The sequence below is a fragment of the Mytilus trossulus genome, chromosome 4, assembly GCF_036588685.1.
Source record: "Mytilus trossulus isolate FHL-02 chromosome 4, PNRI_Mtr1.1.1.hap1, whole genome shotgun sequence".
Lineage (NCBI taxonomy): Eukaryota > Metazoa > Mollusca > Bivalvia > Mytilida > Mytilidae > Mytilus > Mytilus trossulus.
The window spans coordinates 37,406,461-37,426,825 of NC_086376.1; the positions used below are offsets into that span (position 1 = coordinate 37,406,461).

Here is a 20,365-nt window from a genome sequence, read left to right on the forward strand (position 1 = left end):
GGTTTTCGGAAATACTCTATATTTCTTTATCGCTTTGATAAGACAAACAGGTTTCCTTTTGGGAACAGTCTTTGTTAATATCGCGGGGGAAAGGGTACAAATGGGATTTACTTCATTTTTTTTTACAGTCGCCAGCTGGGCGACCATGATGACTAAATATATTCGCCCAGCCAAAAATCTGGTCGCCTCGGGCGCCCGGGCGACCGTTAAGTTTAGTCCCTGCATAAAAAACATATTCACCAAGTTTTATTTTGATATGAATTCTAATAAAGAAGAAAATTGGGAATTATTAATTTTATTTCTTGAAACTTCCCGACTTATGTGACGTAGTTTAAGTCTTTGATGCATGCCGGGAGTAAAAATATCTCATTTAAGTCTTGTTCGTTAACTATCTAATAACGCGATTTAAAGCGCATTGACGACTTTTGGTGTAGCTATAAACCAATGAAAAATAAGTGATAGCCATACAACTTTTATAATTAGATCGTGTGGATATTCTAAAACGAATTTTAATAATAAAGTTAATTCATACAATAGAACATTTTTATGGTTTTTTTTCTACAAATACTTTAAACAAACATATGAAATTGACATGATCAAAAGTGTATTAAAATACATGTTTGTATTCTGACCTTTTTGCTTCCTTCCAGCAAACATTTTCACTTGCTTGTACGGTGGAAATAAAATGTGTATTGTTTTGTGACACCTAAAGAATGTTGAATGCGTAGGTTAACTCAAGGTAATTAAAAGATTAGCACTATGTAATTCTAATCCTTTGATCCTCATCAGTGAAATCTAGGCGTCACAGTTTACTGGCATTGCAGATGTGAACAACATATCGTATGGATTGTAAACGGGAGTCAGTCAAAGTTTTAGACACAGAAATGTAAAAAAATATCTGAAATTAATTAACGGTAATAATAAGGTCCGACAATAACTGGATAGCTCTTGTATATTTTAATATTTTGCATAAGCATGATAAGATCACTTTTAATTGAATTATGACTTTTGATTAATTCAGTAACGATAAAATACTTAATTATTTTAATTGAAGTATAAATTCATAAATAAAAATAGCCTTTTAATCACGAGTGTTTGAACTAAAAATTGTACTTTTTTAGATTCGGATCGGCAGCCTTAAATATTTCAAACAGATCATTAACAATTGCAATTATGCAATTTAGCCCATCCAAAGTTATCTTTAATTACCTATTTAGGAATTAATGTTCTCATCAAAATATTTCAAATCTCACAACGCACCAATACTTCAGATCTTTGAAAAAGATGTTTTTAAAAAATTGACAGAAAAATTAAGAATCTTTTGAAATGGAATCGAAATTAACGAACATATATGCTTTTCAAGTTTGAAAAACATCAACAAAATTTAAACATAATCGGGAATGTCCTTAACAAAATAGTCTTCGTCTCACACCGTAACAATATTGGGCCCAACTATATATAATACTTAAGCTATTTGACCAACGATGTATAAAAAAAAAAACAGAACGAATTTAATGTCATCTTTCCGTATTGTTTAATGTAATTATAAGTCTGTTTCAACTGGCAAGAATACTCCTAAAGCGCACAAGCATTTGTTCTTTGAATTGCTGTCCTTGAATATCAAGAAAGAAAATAAATCCTGAAATTGATTTGAAACTTTGAATTCTCTATAGTTTTCCTGGGAAATATTCACATCCCTTAGGGATTATTAGTGTACGTCCAGTTGTCTACATATTACATGCATATCCGAACAATTGTGATAATTTCTTCCTTTATTCGAGAACAATCTAATTGATATATAAATGTCCATAACTTCGATGAGCCAAAGAAAGTTATATATCAACCTGTATTTTAATCTCTTTGTCTTCTTCTTCTTCTTTTGGTATAAAATAGTCTTTCGACATTTGATGATTACATACTGTTGGCATACGTGGACTAGTCTTTTAAAAAATAGTATAAATTACATTTTACCAAATTTACCCTTGGATAAAATATGTATATAGATTTTTAGTTCTGACATCAAATATGTTGTTTATTTTTAGGTATTATTTATATTTTTATAAATAATTTTCTTTACACCAGAAATGTTATTCATAAACAAGTTTATGAGTTTAGTAATGACTAGTATATTATATCACTTTCAGACACGCAAGATAGAGATGCATATTATACACCTAATAATTCAAAATGGAAAGTTATGTTATCGGCCGTGTACACTGATCAATACCCTAAGAGGTGAAACGATGCATGAATTTGCAAGCTCGACAGGAAATCACTTGAATACCTGGACGTGTCACCTCACAACCCCTGCAATACCTTTGGGAGTAATACCTTTAGCGATGCGGGTGATCAGTGGAGCAAAGATCCTAATTTATTTGAATAAAGTTTATTACATAAAAGAATTATGAACTGATTAGATTTCCGAAAACAATTCAAGTTTCTCAGAACACTTATTTATGATTTGAAATTTTTACTTTTTAACTAATTCCAATATTATCATTTTTGTTAAAAATAACAGATCATTGTTATTAATTTAAAAAAATAAAAAAAAATTTCTGTATCAACTTAGTTAACTAGTCGGATAAAACAACCTTACGATTGACAAGATATCGACACGCAATTACGACTACATCGGGTTATTGTAGTTTTGGTCCTTAGACATATCTTGGGTGCAAATCGGAGAAGGTGACAAAATGGCCGACTGCAGAGAATTGATACTCTAAATTTAAAATCGATGGTGATCTCTTATCTAGCAGAATAAAACTTAAATATCTATGAATTTGAGCATTTTTATACAGAATGAACATAATATCAATTTTTGATTTTTTGCGAAGTTTCCCTTTAATGACAATTCCCTAATGACAGCAATGCTGATTGTCAATTTTGAGAATTCGATTTGCCGAATAATTCGTACAATATAGAATTATAGTTTTCCAACCACTTGCTCAACATTTGAATGGAAGTGACAACGCCCCTAAACGCACAAATGACGCTCTCTAAAACCAGATTTTTTGACGGAAATGCATCGAACTCTAAAGTTGTCTATTACTTACTTATTGGATACTTGTTTTTATAGAGATGGAACAACAGATGTTACCAGAACAATGCACTTTGGAACACCAACAGATTTTGAAAAGGTACCTTATCATTTTAGAGTAATATTATCTCACAGTATATCTAGTTAAGATTTAATGTAACTCGTTTTATTGTGTAGTAAAATGTGATTAAAAGTATGTCAAATGAATTTTTCTCTAATTTTCATGCTTATTTTTACATTTCCTGACCGGTGTTAGAAAAATATTTCTTATCTCTAGTGAAAAATTTGTTCTCAGCAAACGATTGGTCGAAATTTTATTGTGACCTTAAATTTTCTTTGTTTCTTCTGAATTTTCCTATTGTAAAGTCATGAAAAAAGGCGACCATGCCTGATGACGTACATAAAAAGTACACAACTTTCTTCAAATCTTTGAAAAAGAAGGATAAAAATCATTAGAGAAACAGATTCCACCAATATAACTCATGTATTATGATATTTCTCCACTCTCGACACATAAATTTTAACTATTGAAAAAGATCGGCAAAGCCTTGTCTTTAAATATTAAAATTTAACTGTCTTGAGTGAAGAAATATCGTAACACACTTGTTGCAGTTGTGGAATCTATATATTTTATTTTGAATCTGTCTACAAATTTAGAAGTTATTTGTCTTTTTTGTATTTGCATTAAGTCTTTTGTCACCCTTTAAATAAATAACATGCATGGAAAATAGAAAAGCATTTTATTAAAGTTATGATTTAATTAATAACTATTTTCAATTATATTTGATAGAAAATTTTATAACTTTCACATAAAATATTACAATTTTGTAGATTAATCTTGCCATACAAACATTAAGAAGTTTCATGTGTATCTTCTAGTTGTCAGTCAAAAGAAGAGTAAACCGAACATGTCCATCTATTAAAATCTAATCAAAGAAAACAAATCTTTGTCACATTTTTGTCAATAATTTACTTGTTTTGATTATTCTATATTTAGGAATGTTTTACAAGAGTTCTGAAAGGAAATATTAACCTGTGTACAGCCGTTTTCCCACAAGGGGTCAAAGGTTCGTGTAAAATGTCATATAAACATCTAATTTTATATGTCTTCAACATTTTATGTTTTTCACTTGCTTGGTAATTTAAACCAATTCTTTTTTATGTAGAATATTTATAAGAAGCCATTGTAGTATAAAACATTTATATAGTTGATAAATTTTAGGGCTCCCTTTACCAAATAGGGACTTTTGTATTACTTTAGAGAGGTTTCATGCATATATTTTTTGCAACTGCCTGAAACCACTCTACAGAAACTAAAAAAAGAAAAGTGTATTTGGCCTCATGTTTGTTAATTGAGTACTGGTAAATTTTACATGATTATTATTAAGAGTAAGCATTTTAATAGGTGTTGATTTTTTTTTGTAAAGAATTGTGTTTCATATCCCGATATATTTTATGGTCAATATATAACAATGTATGGTTTTATTTACCTATGTTCTCTTAAGGTGGTAACTAACACTACAGGGAGACAACTCTGTAAAGTCAGTTAAACGTTTTAATTATGTTGTGTTGTTAAGGGAATAGTAAGCTTCTCAATGATCAAAATTGGTGTTCAACAAACTGCTATATAAGCAGTGTAATTTTTCTGATAAAATGGTTGGTTCAAAATTTTCAAAATTTTTATATTTTTGTTAAAGTGTCAAATTAATTACTTTTTCAAAATTTTATGAAAATTAAACGAGCTAAATCAATTTAACATGTTTAAGTTAAAGTGTTGGGTACCACCTTAATATATCTTAATACTTATATTCTGTTATAGGACACATGTTAGACACACTAGCCAGGACATCTCTTTGGAATGTTGGTTTAGATTACTTACATGGAACTGGTCATGGAGTGGGAGCTTTCCTTAATGTTCATGAAGGTATGTACAATAGTGATGTAATGCTAAATGTTGTTAAATATACATGCTTAAATACTCTTGAAGACTGTTCTGATACTAAGAAGTATTATAGCTGCTCTGTATATAAGATAGTTTGGGTTGTGACAAAAGTTTTGCCTGTATTATGTCTGCTGACCCTTCAAACAGTTAAAAGGTTCTCAAGCATGCACATAGTGTGACAAACCTTCAACAGTTTGATGTCTTTATTAGAACAGGTTATTATTGTAATTCATCTCAGAGTAAATGGTAATAGTTAACTTTTTAATACAAATACATGGCACAGTGTTCTCCCCAGATTTTTTGGATAGCGCTGTGGTAAGCGCGTAATTTTCGACAATTCTCAGTAACTTTATCGCGGCATGCGGTTTGTTTGTAATTAATTTGTTATGTGTTCTTATTATATCATGCTGTTGATGTATCCTCTTGTTATGATGTACTAGTCATGCTCATGAAAGGTTACAGTGTAACTCTTAATGAGGCTTTGTTTGTTAATAACATGTTATTGTTTGGATATAGAAGAAGAGTCTTTTTTTCTCCATTGTACATTCATATATTAAATCCTCACACTATCTATGTATAAAACTGAAGGAGAAGTCTTTTTCCATGATGGATCTACACCAGACTGCCTGTGCCAAGATTTGTTTAGCTCCATCAGGTAATGTTGCAAAACATGTAAGACCAACAATAAAGTCATTGTCAGTTTCTGTTTGGTTTTGTAACCAACTGTAGCAGTGTACTGTTAACCTTACGACGTTTGACAGGAATTGACATTTTTTAGCATAAAGAATTCTCATTTTAATGACCTAAACATTTAATATTTAAATGGCTTCATCCAAGCTGGACATTGAGAAAGTAAATTTCTCCAGTCGTATCAGGTTGGGGTTTGTTTTTCTAATCATATCCTCTCAAATTGTTATCAAATGGTAGAATTTCTGACTAAACAATTATAAGTTCGAATAGGGGATAATTAATACTTTTAAAAAAGAAATGCTCATTTTCAGGGTTTGTATGGATAGTAAACCCGGCAAATAATTTGTAACAAACTCCTGTGTTTGATTGTTTTTAAAATCATCGTTTGCTCAAACTTCGTAAAACAAGTTTGTGAGTGACGTCTGGAAATGCGGTCAATTCATTTCATCTCAATTCATTCATATATGCCTCTATATTTTCTTTAAATTAAAAAAATAGATGAAATCTTTGTTTATTTTGATCTGTCAAAGACGCCATTTTGTAAAATTTATTAGACTGGTCCTGTGGAGTTTCTTCAATACAACGGAAATAATTCATTCAAAAATCGTAAACCAGTCGATCACGTGATCCGAAGTGAAAAATACGGAAAAAAAATATAGCGATGTGGTTGCGTTGGATAGCGCTGCGAGGAATTGCAATAGCACTGAAAAGCGCTGTGCTAAAACGGCCTGGGGAGAACACTGGCATTTGTAAAGAGAGTAATAGATATTTTGATTTGAAAGTATTACATTGTAGAAATGATAGATTCCTTGAAAGAATTTTATATTGATACATGGATTGTCAATTTAAGTTATGAAATTGGTATCGTTTATGTTTTTGGAGAAAGTTCCTGAAAAGTTGAAAACCAAGATTTTTTCAAAGTATTTAAGAAAAATTGAGTTCATTCATTGTGTTGTATTATTATGATTTACAGGTCCATGTGGAATAAGTCCCAGAGTTTCATTAACAGATGTGCCATTAGAAGAGGGAATGATCTTATCAGATGGTAAGAGAAAGAATCTATTATGTTGTATCATTTGTCCTCTGTCTTCTCAACACATAAAATATAAGTCAGATTTAACAGAATTTGGCTGGACTGAACCATTATTATGATTATATTTTTGGTGTTTTATTGTTTATTTTTAGTCCCCTACCAATGAAGTCAAAGGGGACTTTAGGTTTGCACTCTATCCATCTGTTTGTCTGTTAATCCATCAGTCCAGCAAATGCGTTTTCCAGACTATTTTTCTTCATGCTTGAAGATATTGATTTGATATTTAGTGTATTGTTTTATCACAGCCAAGTTACAGGTAAGTTTGATTATCAGGATTTGACCTTTTCTCCTTGTTCAGTTGAAGTCCCTTTCCCTAGAATAAGAATTGATGAAATACTTATTTTAAATTTATAATACTAGATTTCTGTTCAAACGTTGTATCAAGATAAATGACAATTCAGATTTTTTCCCTTTTCTTCAGAAAATTGTTTGAAGAATTTGGTGGTAGGTTTGTTTGTTATTTTATGTAGTTAATATCATGACAAGTTAATATGGATCAAGTTAGAATTTTGTTCCATTACAATGAGTTTCTAACCAGTATGGGACTATGTATTGCCATGCAATACTCACAGAAGCTTGATTTGTGTGTTGTTATTTTCTTTTTCCTTGATATGAATATACTACTGACACCTTTTTACCCAAATTTTTCTTACTTTAATTTTTAGGCAAATTTTCTGTTATAAAAGAAAGATTGTAACTAAATTTTCTGAAAATAACAATGATTCTCAGCAAATTGTTAACAAATGAACGTGTAAAAAGTAAAATTGAGAATGGAAATGGGGAATGTATCAAAGAGACAACAACCCGACCATAGAAAAAACAACAGCGGAAGATCACCAACAGGTCTTCAATGTAACGAGAAATTCCTGCACCTGGAAGTGTCCTTTTAGTGGTACCTTTTGTGAAATATATAGAGAAAAATCACACTCAAAAAATACTTATCTCCACCTATTTTACATACAGTTTTTAGGTAAAGATTACATGAAATGCAACCAAAACCTTACGGGACTGACCTGATATCTAAATCTTTCAAGGCTTATCACTATCTTGTTGATACACAAAATATAGTGCATTGATCATAATACTCTATACATCCTATCCATGAACATTTCCAGAATTTATCGATGTTACATATGGTCATATATTCAAGGCACAAAATGATGTAACATTTGTCAAGAAAATTACATCACTTTTGCAAGGTGCAGGAATCGAATATCTGTTCTTAAAATATAAATGATGTCACTGTTAAAGCCATCTGTAAAAATTAGAGTTATCTTCCTCTGTCTAGATTTGATGTTTTTTTAAATCAACTACAACCAATGCAATATTTAATTTTACTTCCCACTGATAAATTCATTATTAAAGCAATCTTTACTGTTCAGTGCTCTTTGATTAATAATTGATAAAAACAAGAATGTGTCCTCAGTACACGAATGCCCCACTCGCACTATTTTCTATGTTCAGTGGACCGTGAAATTGGACTAAAATCTCTAATTTGGCATTAAAATTAGAAAGATCATATCATAGGGAACATGTGTACCAAGTTTGAAGTCGATTGGACTTCAACTTCATTAAAAACTACATTGACCAAAAACTTTAACCTGAAGCGGGACAGACGGACGAACAGACGCACAGACCAGAAAACATAATGCCCCTGTACTATTGTAGGTGGGGCATAAAAATCTATCATATATAAAGCTCTCTTGTGACAAAACTTTTGTAAAATATAATAAAAATATTTATGATTTATGAGTATTTTAACTTGTAAGATGTTTTTGTGAAAAGAGTCTTGGTCTTATACAAGTTTTGAGTTAAATACTTCTTTCATATACACAATAAGTATGTGTCAATTTTCAGTAGAACAGTAAGTTTTAAGTTTTGTATCTGTTATCCCAATTTCATTGCAGTTAAACTTTAAAATGTTGTAATTTTTCATTCAGAGCCAGGTTACTATGAAGATGGAAAGTTTGGTGTCAGAATAGAAAACTTGGCTTTAGTAAAGAAAGCTGATACACAGGTTTGTGAATTAAAACAATAGAAGATACAAGGATATTAATTGTACCATACCATGAAAAAAGTTTTGTTATAATAAAACGCACGTGCAACCAGGCATCCCATATTGTATGATAGGACCCGACACTACTTTAGTGTTTCAACAGTTAAGCTTGGGAATGTCATTTTAAGATGCATTATTTGAATTTAATCAAATATGAAAATTATTCATGTATTACTAAATATTGATATATTTATATTTTAATTCTTCTTCAATAGATCTAGTTATTATGACAGATCTGCCATCATCAGGGTTCCAACTGTCAATTTTATGTTAAGTCTCCAACTTTGATCTACTAAGCATATCTCCAATACTTTTATGTTTGCTATACACAATTATTAGTGCTGTATTGAATATTTGAACACAATCTTCTTCAAACTGTAATAAATGCCAGTGTTTCATTATACGTTTCTTTATTTTACCTTTATATGGATTATATTTAGTTATTAAAACTAACGGAATAATTTGTTTTTCTGTTAATATGACTTGATGTAGTAATTCAGTACGGTCAATTGGCCGTTTCAGAATCTAAAGCATCATGGGTAATTTCATTGTTCATACCCCAAAATGAAAATAACATCACCCCATTGGTTAAATTTCCATTGTTTATGGCATTTTTAACCAATCAAGACGTTTTGGTGTTCAATTTTGAAAATATTACCCAGGATGCATTAGATTCTGAAACGGTGAATTGATAAAGCATCAGCAATACTATCATCTTTTTCCACGTTATTATAACCCCTATCTAACAATTTCACTTTGAAATTAGTTATATTGTTTATTAATTTGTTACAGTCACTTGTGTTTCTAATTTTACGTATTCCTCACCTTTAATAAATCCTCTGAATACATGCTGTGAGTGACAGCTTTTCTGTGCAGGAACAGATAAGATTTTACCGACCTAGTCGGTATAGTTTTGGTATGTGCCCTTTGAACTTAAGGACGCTTAACTATGGCAACAAAATATGCATGCTCGAAAATCCGTTCTGTGATTGGACAAAATGCTGTCATGGTGGGTGATTCGGTTGTGTTTGAAAAAACGTCTCGAAAATTATATCGTGATGGAAAGCAAGTGAAAAACTATAAATATTTGAACTAGATGTTACAAATATCTATATTTTTATTAAAATAATTGTTTCTCCAATAGCTCTTTGCATCCATGACAGCTGTTTATTCGGAACAATTATATAATTTTAAATGTAAACTTTGTTGTACGAACGTACATGTTATGACTTTCCTTTAGAACGCACCTACACATGTAGGATTTCCGCGGGGTTTTGGTGAATGTAAACAGAAAGATACTACTTATGCTACCAATAGTTTCTAGCTTTGTTAACCATGAATTAAGTTTAATGTAAACAGTAGTAAATGTATATTTGTTTCTTGTTATTTGCACTGGATTTTTTTACAAATAAATTGTTTAGGTGTTATATTTTATTGCCTTAATATAACGTACCAGACTTAGTAAAGAATTTTTTGTACTTACATTCAGATGGAGTTTTAATTTAAGAGGTCCTGCATCATTAAGTCATAATGATTGTGCTTCTGAAGGTTATCGAAATGATAGTTTTAAACATATACCCAAATTTAAATACGTCGGATATCTTTTTAGCTCACCTGGCCTAAAAGGCCATGTTAGCTTTTCTGTCGTCAATAACAATTTTTCAAACATCTTCTCCTCTGAAACTACTGAATGGATTTGAATGAAACTTAGCATGATTGTTCCTTAGAGTATCCTGCACAAAGTGTGTGCTTCGATTTTTGATCCGTCAAAAAACATGGCCGCCATTACTTAAAATAGAACAGAGGGGTCAAATGCAGTTTTTGGCTTATATCTCAAAAACGAAAGCATTTAGAGCAAATCTGACAAGGGGTAACATTGTTCATTATGTCAAGATCTATCAGCCCTGAAATTTTCAGATGAGTCAGAATCAAACAAACCATTGTTGGATTGCTGCCACTTAATTGGTAATTTTAAGGAAATTTTGCAGTTTTTGGTCATTATCTTGAATATTATTATAGATAAAGATAAACTGTAAACAGCAAAAATGATCAGCAAAGTAAGATCTACAAATAAGTTTTTATATGACCAAAATTGTCAATTGACCCCTTAAGGGGTTATTGTCCTTTAATGACAATTTTCACAATTTGTTCATCATATTTGCTAACTTTAAAAATTCTTCTCATCTGAAACTACTGAATGAATTTGAATGAAACTTAGCATGTTTGTTCCTTAGATTATCCTGCACAAAGTGTGTGCTTGATTTTTGATCCGTCAAAAAACATGGCCGCCGTTACTTAAAATAGAACATAGGGGTCAAATGCAGTTTTTGGCTTATATCTCAAAAACGAAAGCATTTAGAGCAAATCTGACAAGAGTTAAATTGTTCATTAGGTCAATATCTATCAGCTCTAAAATTTTCAGATGAATCAAACAAACCATTGTTGGGTTGCTGCCACTTAATTGGTAATTTTAAGGAAATTTTGCAGTTTTTTGGTCATTATCTTGAATATTATTATAGATAAAGATAAACTGTAAACAGCAAAAATGATCAACAAAGTATGATCTACAATTAAGTCAATTTGACCAAAATTGTCAATTGACCTCTTAAGGAGTTATTGCCCTTTAAAGACTTTTTTCACAATTTGTTCATCATGTTGACTTACTTTAAAAAATCTTCTCCTTTGAAACTGCTGTATCAATTTCAGCCAAACTTAGGCTAAATGAGTTTCAGAGTTTCAGAGTATCTAGTATATATTTTATATTTCATTTCCTTGTATGTCAAGAAACATCTATCTCCTATGGCTAAAATAGAACAAAGGAGATTTTTTTTTTTTTTTTGCTTTTGAAGAGAATAGGACGATTCAAAGAACATTTAAATAAATTGAAAAGCCAAAATAATCATTGATGAGAGATTAAACAAAAAAAATTCAGGTGAGCGATTCAGGCTCTTGAGAGCCTCTTGTTTAAAGATAGTTCTTGTTTTTCTTTAAAATGTATTTCAAGGTCAAGAATGCCATGTGTTGTAAATCTTTGACCTTTAATTACATCAAGTCCTTACTTTATATATAACATCTGTAAATAATGTACATGTATCAAGAAAATGGCATTCAATGTGTATTTTTTAATTGTCTTTTGCAAGAATCTTAACATGTTATTAAGAATGTCAATATTCTTTGAACAACTTCATAGCTTGATGCATTAGCTTTCTTGTATTCTGAGCGTCTTCATTTTAACATAATTACTTTAGATGTTTGTTTCATTATAATATGTTATTCTGATTGGCCTACTGGCAATCTCGTGATATTCCTTAATCAATTGCATTACACAAAGCGACTTATCATTCATGATGACACAAGGTGCCACAATAAAGTGCACAGGTAAATGAAATAAAAACTTGACAAAAGGCGTGTTTTCATGATCCTCGGTAAAAAATGTAATTATAAGTATTGAATGCTTTTTTTTGTATTTTTATAGGGTTGTAAAAGCATGGACCGTGTGCACATTTTTAGTGGAAGCGCTTCATACAAAATGTATTTCGGTCAATGCTGTAACACCCCAATAAACTTACAAAAAAGAGCATTCAATTCTTAAACAAAATTCTTGAAGTCTCTATAAACTTTTTTCTTTTGGTCTGCTTCATAGTTGTTTTGTGTGAAATCAGGATGTCATAAATTCATAATTCTAAATTAGCAAGATTTTTTTATTTTGACCATCAATATGCTAAAAAATAGAAACAAGGCTTTGGATACCTAATATAACCTTTTAAAGAGGTGATCATAATCTCCAATGAAAACAGTAGAATGTTGCAGATTTAATATTTGCTTATATACTTTTAAATACTTTGTTTGTTTTTAGCACAACTTTAAGAACAAAGGATTTTTAACATTTGAAACAATCACCTTAGTACCACTTCAGAATAAAATGATAGATCCATCATTACTTACAGAAAAAGAGGTATGAACTATCCAATATTATAGGGTTATTGCATGAATATTGGGGAATATTGTCCTGAGTAGAATTTCAAGCAAGCTCGTGCAATATATATTTTACGAGTGACAATATTCCCCAATATTCATGCAATAACCCTTTTATTGTATAGCAATGTAATATTTGAAATTAAAAATTGGTTTAAAATAAGATTTTGTCGTTGATGACGTCAGGAATTTTGAAGATTTATTGCACTAGTGCAATATTGGAATTTATTGCACGCTAACTTTTGGTAACTTTCTGTGGGAAATATTATATTGCTATACAATAAATATAATTATTATAAAAATATATCAGTGTTCACATTTACACTTAAATGTTTTGATCTTTTGTTTCTTATACATTAGGTCCCTCATTTAAAGCTTTTATTGATCAGGTAAAGGATTGTGGGTAATAATGCATGACATGACATCATCATAAGTGTAATTCTAACATGACGTCCTTCAAACGCTTTGAGTACACACCCGTGGTAAAATATGAATATATTGCATTGGCTGTTCTGATCGTACTCCCACGTCATATGTTTTTTTATGAATGAAGTGTCCGACGTCATAGAATGATGACGTTATAATTTAAGCATTTTACGGGAAAATACACGCTTTTGATCGAAAAACATCACAACAAGGAAACGTAAACAACGATGCTAAAATGTGGTATAAGCCCATATTTTTATATACATAGAAGACATATCAGTAAGTTATCATTAAAATTCATCCAAATCTATCTAAATAAGTTTTGTGAATAGTTTGAGCATGTCACTTATTCTGTTTGCTCCGTTCTTTTACGCCAATCTACAAGTGCGTAAATTTATGGGAACGGCAAATAATGGCCTCCACCTAGAGCGCTTCGATCCCAAAAAATTGTCGTATTTGTCCTATTAGAATCGAAATAATTCATGGGGGCTTGAATATATCTAGATTTTACCACGGGTTGTCCCTTTATGCCGATATTTTACCCCTCGCTATCGCTCAGGGTAAAATATTTGTCATAAAGGGCCAACCCGTGGTAAAATAACAATATATTCAAGCCCCCATGAATTATTTCTTAAATAATATTTAATGAAATATTTGTTTAGTGGAATTGGTGAAACAAGTCTATTTTAGTTATATTGACAACTTTTTCCCACTACACTAGCTCAAGTTTTTAGGACTGACTCAGTGACAAAGTAACAAAAAGTAAAATCACAAAAATACTGAACTCAATGGAGAATCCAATCGTAAAGTCCATAATCACATGGCAAAATCAAATGACAAAACACATGAAAAATGAATGGACAAGAACTGACATATTCCTGACTTGGTACAGGCATTTTCAAATGTAGAAAACGATAGATTTTTATAGCGCTAAACCTCTCGCTTGTACGACAGTGGCATCAAATTTAATAATAATGATAATGATGCAAGAACAAAACAAACAAACACGATAGGTAAAATTGTCACAAATAAAGGAAAAAAGTTGGTAGGTCACGTTTATGAAAAGGAAACAGGATTTATATATGTTGTATTTATTATTTGATTGGTTCATATATATGTATTGAATGTTTCCATTATCAAAACTTGGAAGCAGAAGTGTTTTATAGTAACACTTGAGTTCATCAAACTTCCCATCAAGCAACTTGTTATTGTTTTGAATGTAGGAGCCCCACTTAACAGTCTCCCAAATGACCAAAACATTATAAAACGTGCAGTTCCGTTACCTCACTGTGATATCTATATCTCAAAAAGTATGAAAGATATATGAATAGTATAATAATATTTTGCATGAGAATGTATACCGGTAAGGAATATATGTGTATTAGACAGGGTTGCTCTACCTTGATTTCAGTTTGACAGTTCATTGCTTGTTGAAATATATGAAATATTGCAGATTGGCAGATAATTTCAACTCAAATATTTCAATAAGGGAGATAATTTAGTAAATCAAATATTTTAATAGGGGAGATAATTTTGTAAGTCAACTACTTCAATTGGGGATATAATTTGGTAGGTCACATATTGTTTGAAATATATCTAGTTATTTGTTTTTTGTAAAACAGATGAATTTTCACCATTCATTGATCATTAAAATGTTGCATATGGGGAGATAATTTAGTAGGTAAAATATTGTTTGTAAATAAATAAAAAAAATAGTAATTAAGTTCTTGTATTACAGATGACCTGGATCAATGATTACCATACACAAGTCAGAGATGAAGTGGGCGCTGAGTTGAAACGACAAGGAAAACAAGAGGCCCTAAAGTGGATGATGAAAGAAACACAACCTATTGGTTAAATACAAACTCTACAATATTCTAATATGTTTCCAATTTGAAAATTTATTAAGAAGGTTGTCTGAAAGACATCTTTGCTTAGACAATTGTAGATTAGCTTTATACAAATTGATAAACATTGTTTAGAGAAGAATTTTTTTTATTTAAGTTTGAAATCTATGTCAGTTTCAATGGTTAAGTGCAGAAAATTCTTTGTTTAGGATGGTTGAAAATGTTTAATAAAATCATTAAGAAACCTTAGCTTACAATATTAAATATTGATTCAGAGCTGAAACAGAATTCATAATGAAGAATCTTCATGTCTTGATATTTAGTCTTTTCTATTTTGAAATACAGACATGAATCTATAGTTTGATTGACTTTCATTTGATAAAAATTGAATTTTAGTCAAGTGTTGCATAAATATCTATGATAACAGTAATACGTTTAGCATAGGGGTAGGAATCCCCCCCTTTTTTTTTTATGATTAATGCTTTTGAATGGGGACATAATATGGTTGGAACCCCCTCTTTTCAAAACGGTGGATCCGCGGATCATCCGCCACTTGTTTTAACAACAATTATGTGCATAATCTTACTAAAATTTCTGCTAGAAAAACCCACCAGATAAGTTGAATGTATATCATTTGTGTTTCACATGTTTACTTCAGGGTTCTATGATTGTATATCATTTGTGTTTCACATGTTAACTTCAGGTTCTATGATTGTATATCATTTGTGTTTCACATGTTAACTTCAGGTTCCATGATTGTATATCATTTGTGTTTCACATGTTTACTTCAGAGTTCATTGTGCTAATATATTAAGCTTCAAGAGTTTTTATAAAAATTTAAACACAACGAAATGCATATTTTTTTTTCAAATAATTAGGCTTAACATTCATGACATTGATATGTTAAAATTGTGATTGCAAGTAATTAAGAAAAATTATATCCAATATCCATATAATTGTGATTATACCCCCGCTTTAAAAAAGGAGGGGTATACTGTTTTACCTCTGTCTGTCAGTCTGTCCATCCCATGAATATTTTTCATCGCATTTTTCTCAGGAACTACAATACAAGGATTTCTGAAATTTGGTTTCAGGGTTTATCTAAGTCAGCTATACTGTGTGATGCGTTTTCAGATTCATCACTCGACAACTTCCTGTTTACAGAACACTTGCATATTTTTACACTATTAATATTATCCACTTCCGGGGAGGGTATCATCAGTGAGCAGTAGCTCACAGTTTCACTTGTTATTTTTGTAATTTCTCTTTTATTACGCTAGAAATATCATTAACCAGAAACTATTGATGTGACTTCATATCATGTGTTGATGTTTTCATACAATATAAATATGGAAATAAATTATTGACACAAAGTTTTATACTTATTATTAGGAGACCACTCTTAAACAGTTTTCAAGGGATTTTATTGACCTTATTGAGTTTACTGTATGGAAGTCTTCTAAAATTTCCCATTTGGCTGGTTGAAAAAAATCTCAATTTAAATCCCTCTTTTTCCATCTGCTGACAATTTTGTCAGAAGAAATTGACAAATTGATTTTAATTTACTTTTAGCTCACCTGTCCCAAAAGACCTATATAGGTGAGCAACACCAGCTCTTTAGAGCTCTAGTTTATTTTGACTATGTATTGATTGATTTTCAAAGGTATAAAATCCAGTGGCAAATATTTCATGCATAATAAGAATAAGAACAAATACACAATACAGTGTAACCTGCCTTGTATTCCACATCTTGCTTTAACTGACACATTTCCATGGTCCCAAAATAGCCTATCTTGCAGAAAAAAACCTGAGTATTCCGACACCTTGCTTAATTTCGGTTTTTTTTTGTGGGTCCCCCTGTGTGTTGGATAAAATATGTTATACTGTTAATGTATAAATGCCCAAGCTACTTGACATGTTATTTTAGTTTATTCATTTGAATGTTGATTGAAAAAAAGCCCAATTAATAACAAAAATGGAGATGAAATTAGTAAAGAATGGCAATATGTTCTCTATCAATATGAATAAAAGGAGATGTAGGGTGTGTCAATGAGACAGAAATCCTATGATAAAAACACAGAAAAATGATAATATAGCCATCTAGGGCTGTGGAGGGATAACATCAGGAAATGGAGTAGTGGGTTTTTTTTTTTTGGTTTTTTTTTGGAATGCAGTAAAACAAGGAACAAATTATCTTACCTATTTTTCACAATTGTAAATAAAGGGATATATATCGTATCTTATTCAGTATTGAAAACACAGCAGTAAATGAACTTAAATTATTGATTGTTTCTAATCAGTTATATTTACTCTAACTTTTATTATCCAGAAGTACATCTCTAGGTTGATTAATTCTTGCTTTTATCCATTACATGGAATCCCTTTGTTTATTTTGTACTTACAAGTAAAGTCCTCTTATAGATTTCAATTTCATCAAAGTATGTCAATTTATATGGACCATGTATCTCATAAACAAAATAATGACATGTATGATTTCAATATTAACAATTTCTTATCTTTATTGTTTGTCAAATATTTTGCTACAAGGTCAAGAAATGGAACAGTTATATTTTTTGTGCATTGTAAACAGAAATTTGACATGAAGTATTTTGTAATAATAAAAAATAGATTCTCCACTTTTTCATTTTTAAAAGATCTTTTTCTGTGAATCCTTTGCAATATCTAAGTATGTATATCTTGATCTCACAAGAGTGCACACGCTGAAATATCTCGCCTTCTTTCTTTACTAATCATTGATATTATTTTGATAGTCCTCAGTATAAAGCTTTATTACAACTGTCCATTAAAATCACATTAACCAAGATAACTAAACAAAGTCCAATGAACCATGAAAATGAGGTCAAGGTCAGATTAACCATGCCAGACTGACATGTACAGCTAACAATGCTTCTTGGAGGATTGCAACACAATTTCATATAGCAGTCCTAAGTATGAAATTGTTCTAATTATTATGGCATATTGTTATTCTAAATTATTTCCCAAAATTGATCGCCCTGAAGATCATAAAAAACATTTTATTAAAATTAAGTATGTCAATAAAGGCTTTGATTTTGTAAATATTGCCGGTATATTTAACGACCATTCTGTTAAAGAACAAATTCCTGGATATTTTGACAATACTGAGCTACCTCTTATTTGTTATATTTACAAGAAATCTACCCGGAAATTTGTGTTTAATTATAGTCAATTGTGTAAAGATGTTAATATCAGTGAAAATACACCTACTTTATGTAATTGCAGTAATTCCGAATATATTTATGGACCCATTTCCCATGTTATAACAGGAGATCTTAACATCGTTCAAGACCGAGAGTTAAAATCATTTCTCAGTAAAGGACCTAAATATCGTCCCCCGTCAATTATTAATTGGAATGAGTGTCGTAATATCATCCACGACTCACTCCATACTTACTGTATGAAATGGATAAAACGGGAAAAAGCTGACAAAAAATCTTTGGACTCTTTTTTTAATTCAGTAATGAAGATAGTTGATATACGTATTCAACATTTTAAAGAACATTTTACTATTAACAATAACCACAATAAACCTATTTCTCGTATCAAACATAAACTAAAAGAACTAGCCAAGGAATTTGTTTTTGTCCCGGCCGATAAAGCTGCTAATAATATTATTATTGTTTGACGTAAATTTTACATCGAGGTTCTGAAAAAGGAAATCACCAATTCACCAACATTCCAACTGACTCCATTTTCAGAAAACGAAATCTGTAACAAACATAAACTTTTAGCCTCCGCTTTACAAGCAGAGCCAAATACAATGAAAGTTCCAACTATGTATTGGCTTCCGAAGCTACACAAAACCCCTTACAAATATAGATTTATTTCGTCTTCAAGTCATTGTTCAACTACTAAATTGTCTATTATTCTTACCAGCACACTTGGTACAATTAAAAACCTTATAATAAATTGTTCAAATAAGGCCTTCGAAAATAGTGGAATAAATTACTTTTGGAGTGTCAAGAACTCGTTGGAAGTACTTGATAAATTGCATGCTTATATTGGTGATTTTGAATCTGTTCAAAGTTTTGATTTTTCTACCCTGTATACCACATTGCCTCACATTCTCATTAAGAAAAAATTCACACACCTAATTAAATGGGCATTCAAAAAATCAGAATGTGAATATATATGTTCAAACTCTTTTAGGTCATTTTTTAGTAGCAATAAACAAAAAAACTATGTTAATTGGACATGCTTTGATACTATATATGCCCTTGAATTTTTACTAGATAACATTTTTGTTAGCTTTGGGGATTCCGTATATCGTCAGATTATCGGAATTCCAATGGGGACTAACTGTGCACCACTTATTGCGGACCTCTTTTTGTATTGTTACGAGTTACAATTTATGACAAAAATAAGCAAAGACCCATCAAAACAACATCTGATAAACAAATTTAATAATACTTTTAGATATTTGGATGATATTTTGGCTCTCAATAATGACGACTTCAGTATGTATATTAATGAAATTTATCCTGGTGAACTCACTTTAAATAAAGCTAATACTAACAATGACCACTGCCCTTTCCTCGATCTTGATATCTATATCACTAACGGAAAGCTGAATACTAAAATTTATGATAAAAGGGATGATTTTTTATTTCCTTTCGTTAATTATCCGTTTTTAGATGGTGACGTTCCCTTGTCACCATCTTACGGTGTTTATATATCTCAACTTGTACGATTCGCTCGTGTATGTAACAATGTTTTAGATTTTAACGAGAGAAATTTATGTATTACTGAAAAATTATTACACCAGGGTTTTCGATATCACAAACTAGTCAAAACATTTACTAAATTTTATCATCGGTATAAAGACATCATTCGTAAATATAGCTCAACATGCAGACTTTTTATACGTTCAGGTATTTCACATCCAATTTTTTATGGAAATATTCTTTATAAAGCACAAAGGTGTCAGTATTCACCTCATAAACTTACAAAACCTTTGAATAGACTTATTAAGAAGGGATATAATTACGATACTGTTGTCAAGTCATTAAAATTTGCATATTTTGGCGTTAATATTGAGTCACTGATAAGGTCTTTGCGTCGGAACTAAACACATTTATTCTAAAAACAGTTGTTGGCATGACACGGGTTATGTTCTTCTCATATATGTTATGATGGTATGATACTAAACCCCTTACGGGAAGGATTGTGCCTGATGTTCATATGATGAAATCATAATCTTTCAGTCAGTTTAATTGAAGTCTGGAGCTGGCATGTCAGTTAACTGCTAGTAGTCTGTTGT

At 30.8% G+C, this 20,365-nt stretch overlaps 1 protein-coding gene across 1 annotated transcript in view; it reads left to right on the forward strand.

The window, feature by feature from the left end:
* LOC134715241 (xaa-Pro aminopeptidase 1-like) overlaps window positions 1-15,503 on the forward strand; it is a 31,118-nt gene extending 15,615 nt beyond the window's left edge. The window contains exons 17-23 of the mRNA XM_063577290.1: window positions 3,077-3,137; window positions 4,035-4,104; window positions 4,857-4,961; window positions 6,643-6,714; window positions 8,703-8,779; window positions 12,675-12,773; window positions 14,958-15,503. Of these exons, the coding sequence (XP_063433360.1) occupies window positions 3,077-3,137; window positions 4,035-4,104; window positions 4,857-4,961; window positions 6,643-6,714; window positions 8,703-8,779; window positions 12,675-12,773; window positions 14,958-15,077 (604 nt within the window). The 3' untranslated portion in view covers window positions 15,078-15,503. The remainder of the gene's footprint in view (window positions 1-3,076; window positions 3,138-4,034; window positions 4,105-4,856; window positions 4,962-6,642; window positions 6,715-8,702; window positions 8,780-12,674; window positions 12,774-14,957) is intronic.
* Window positions 15,504-20,365: the final 4,862 nt, after the last annotated feature.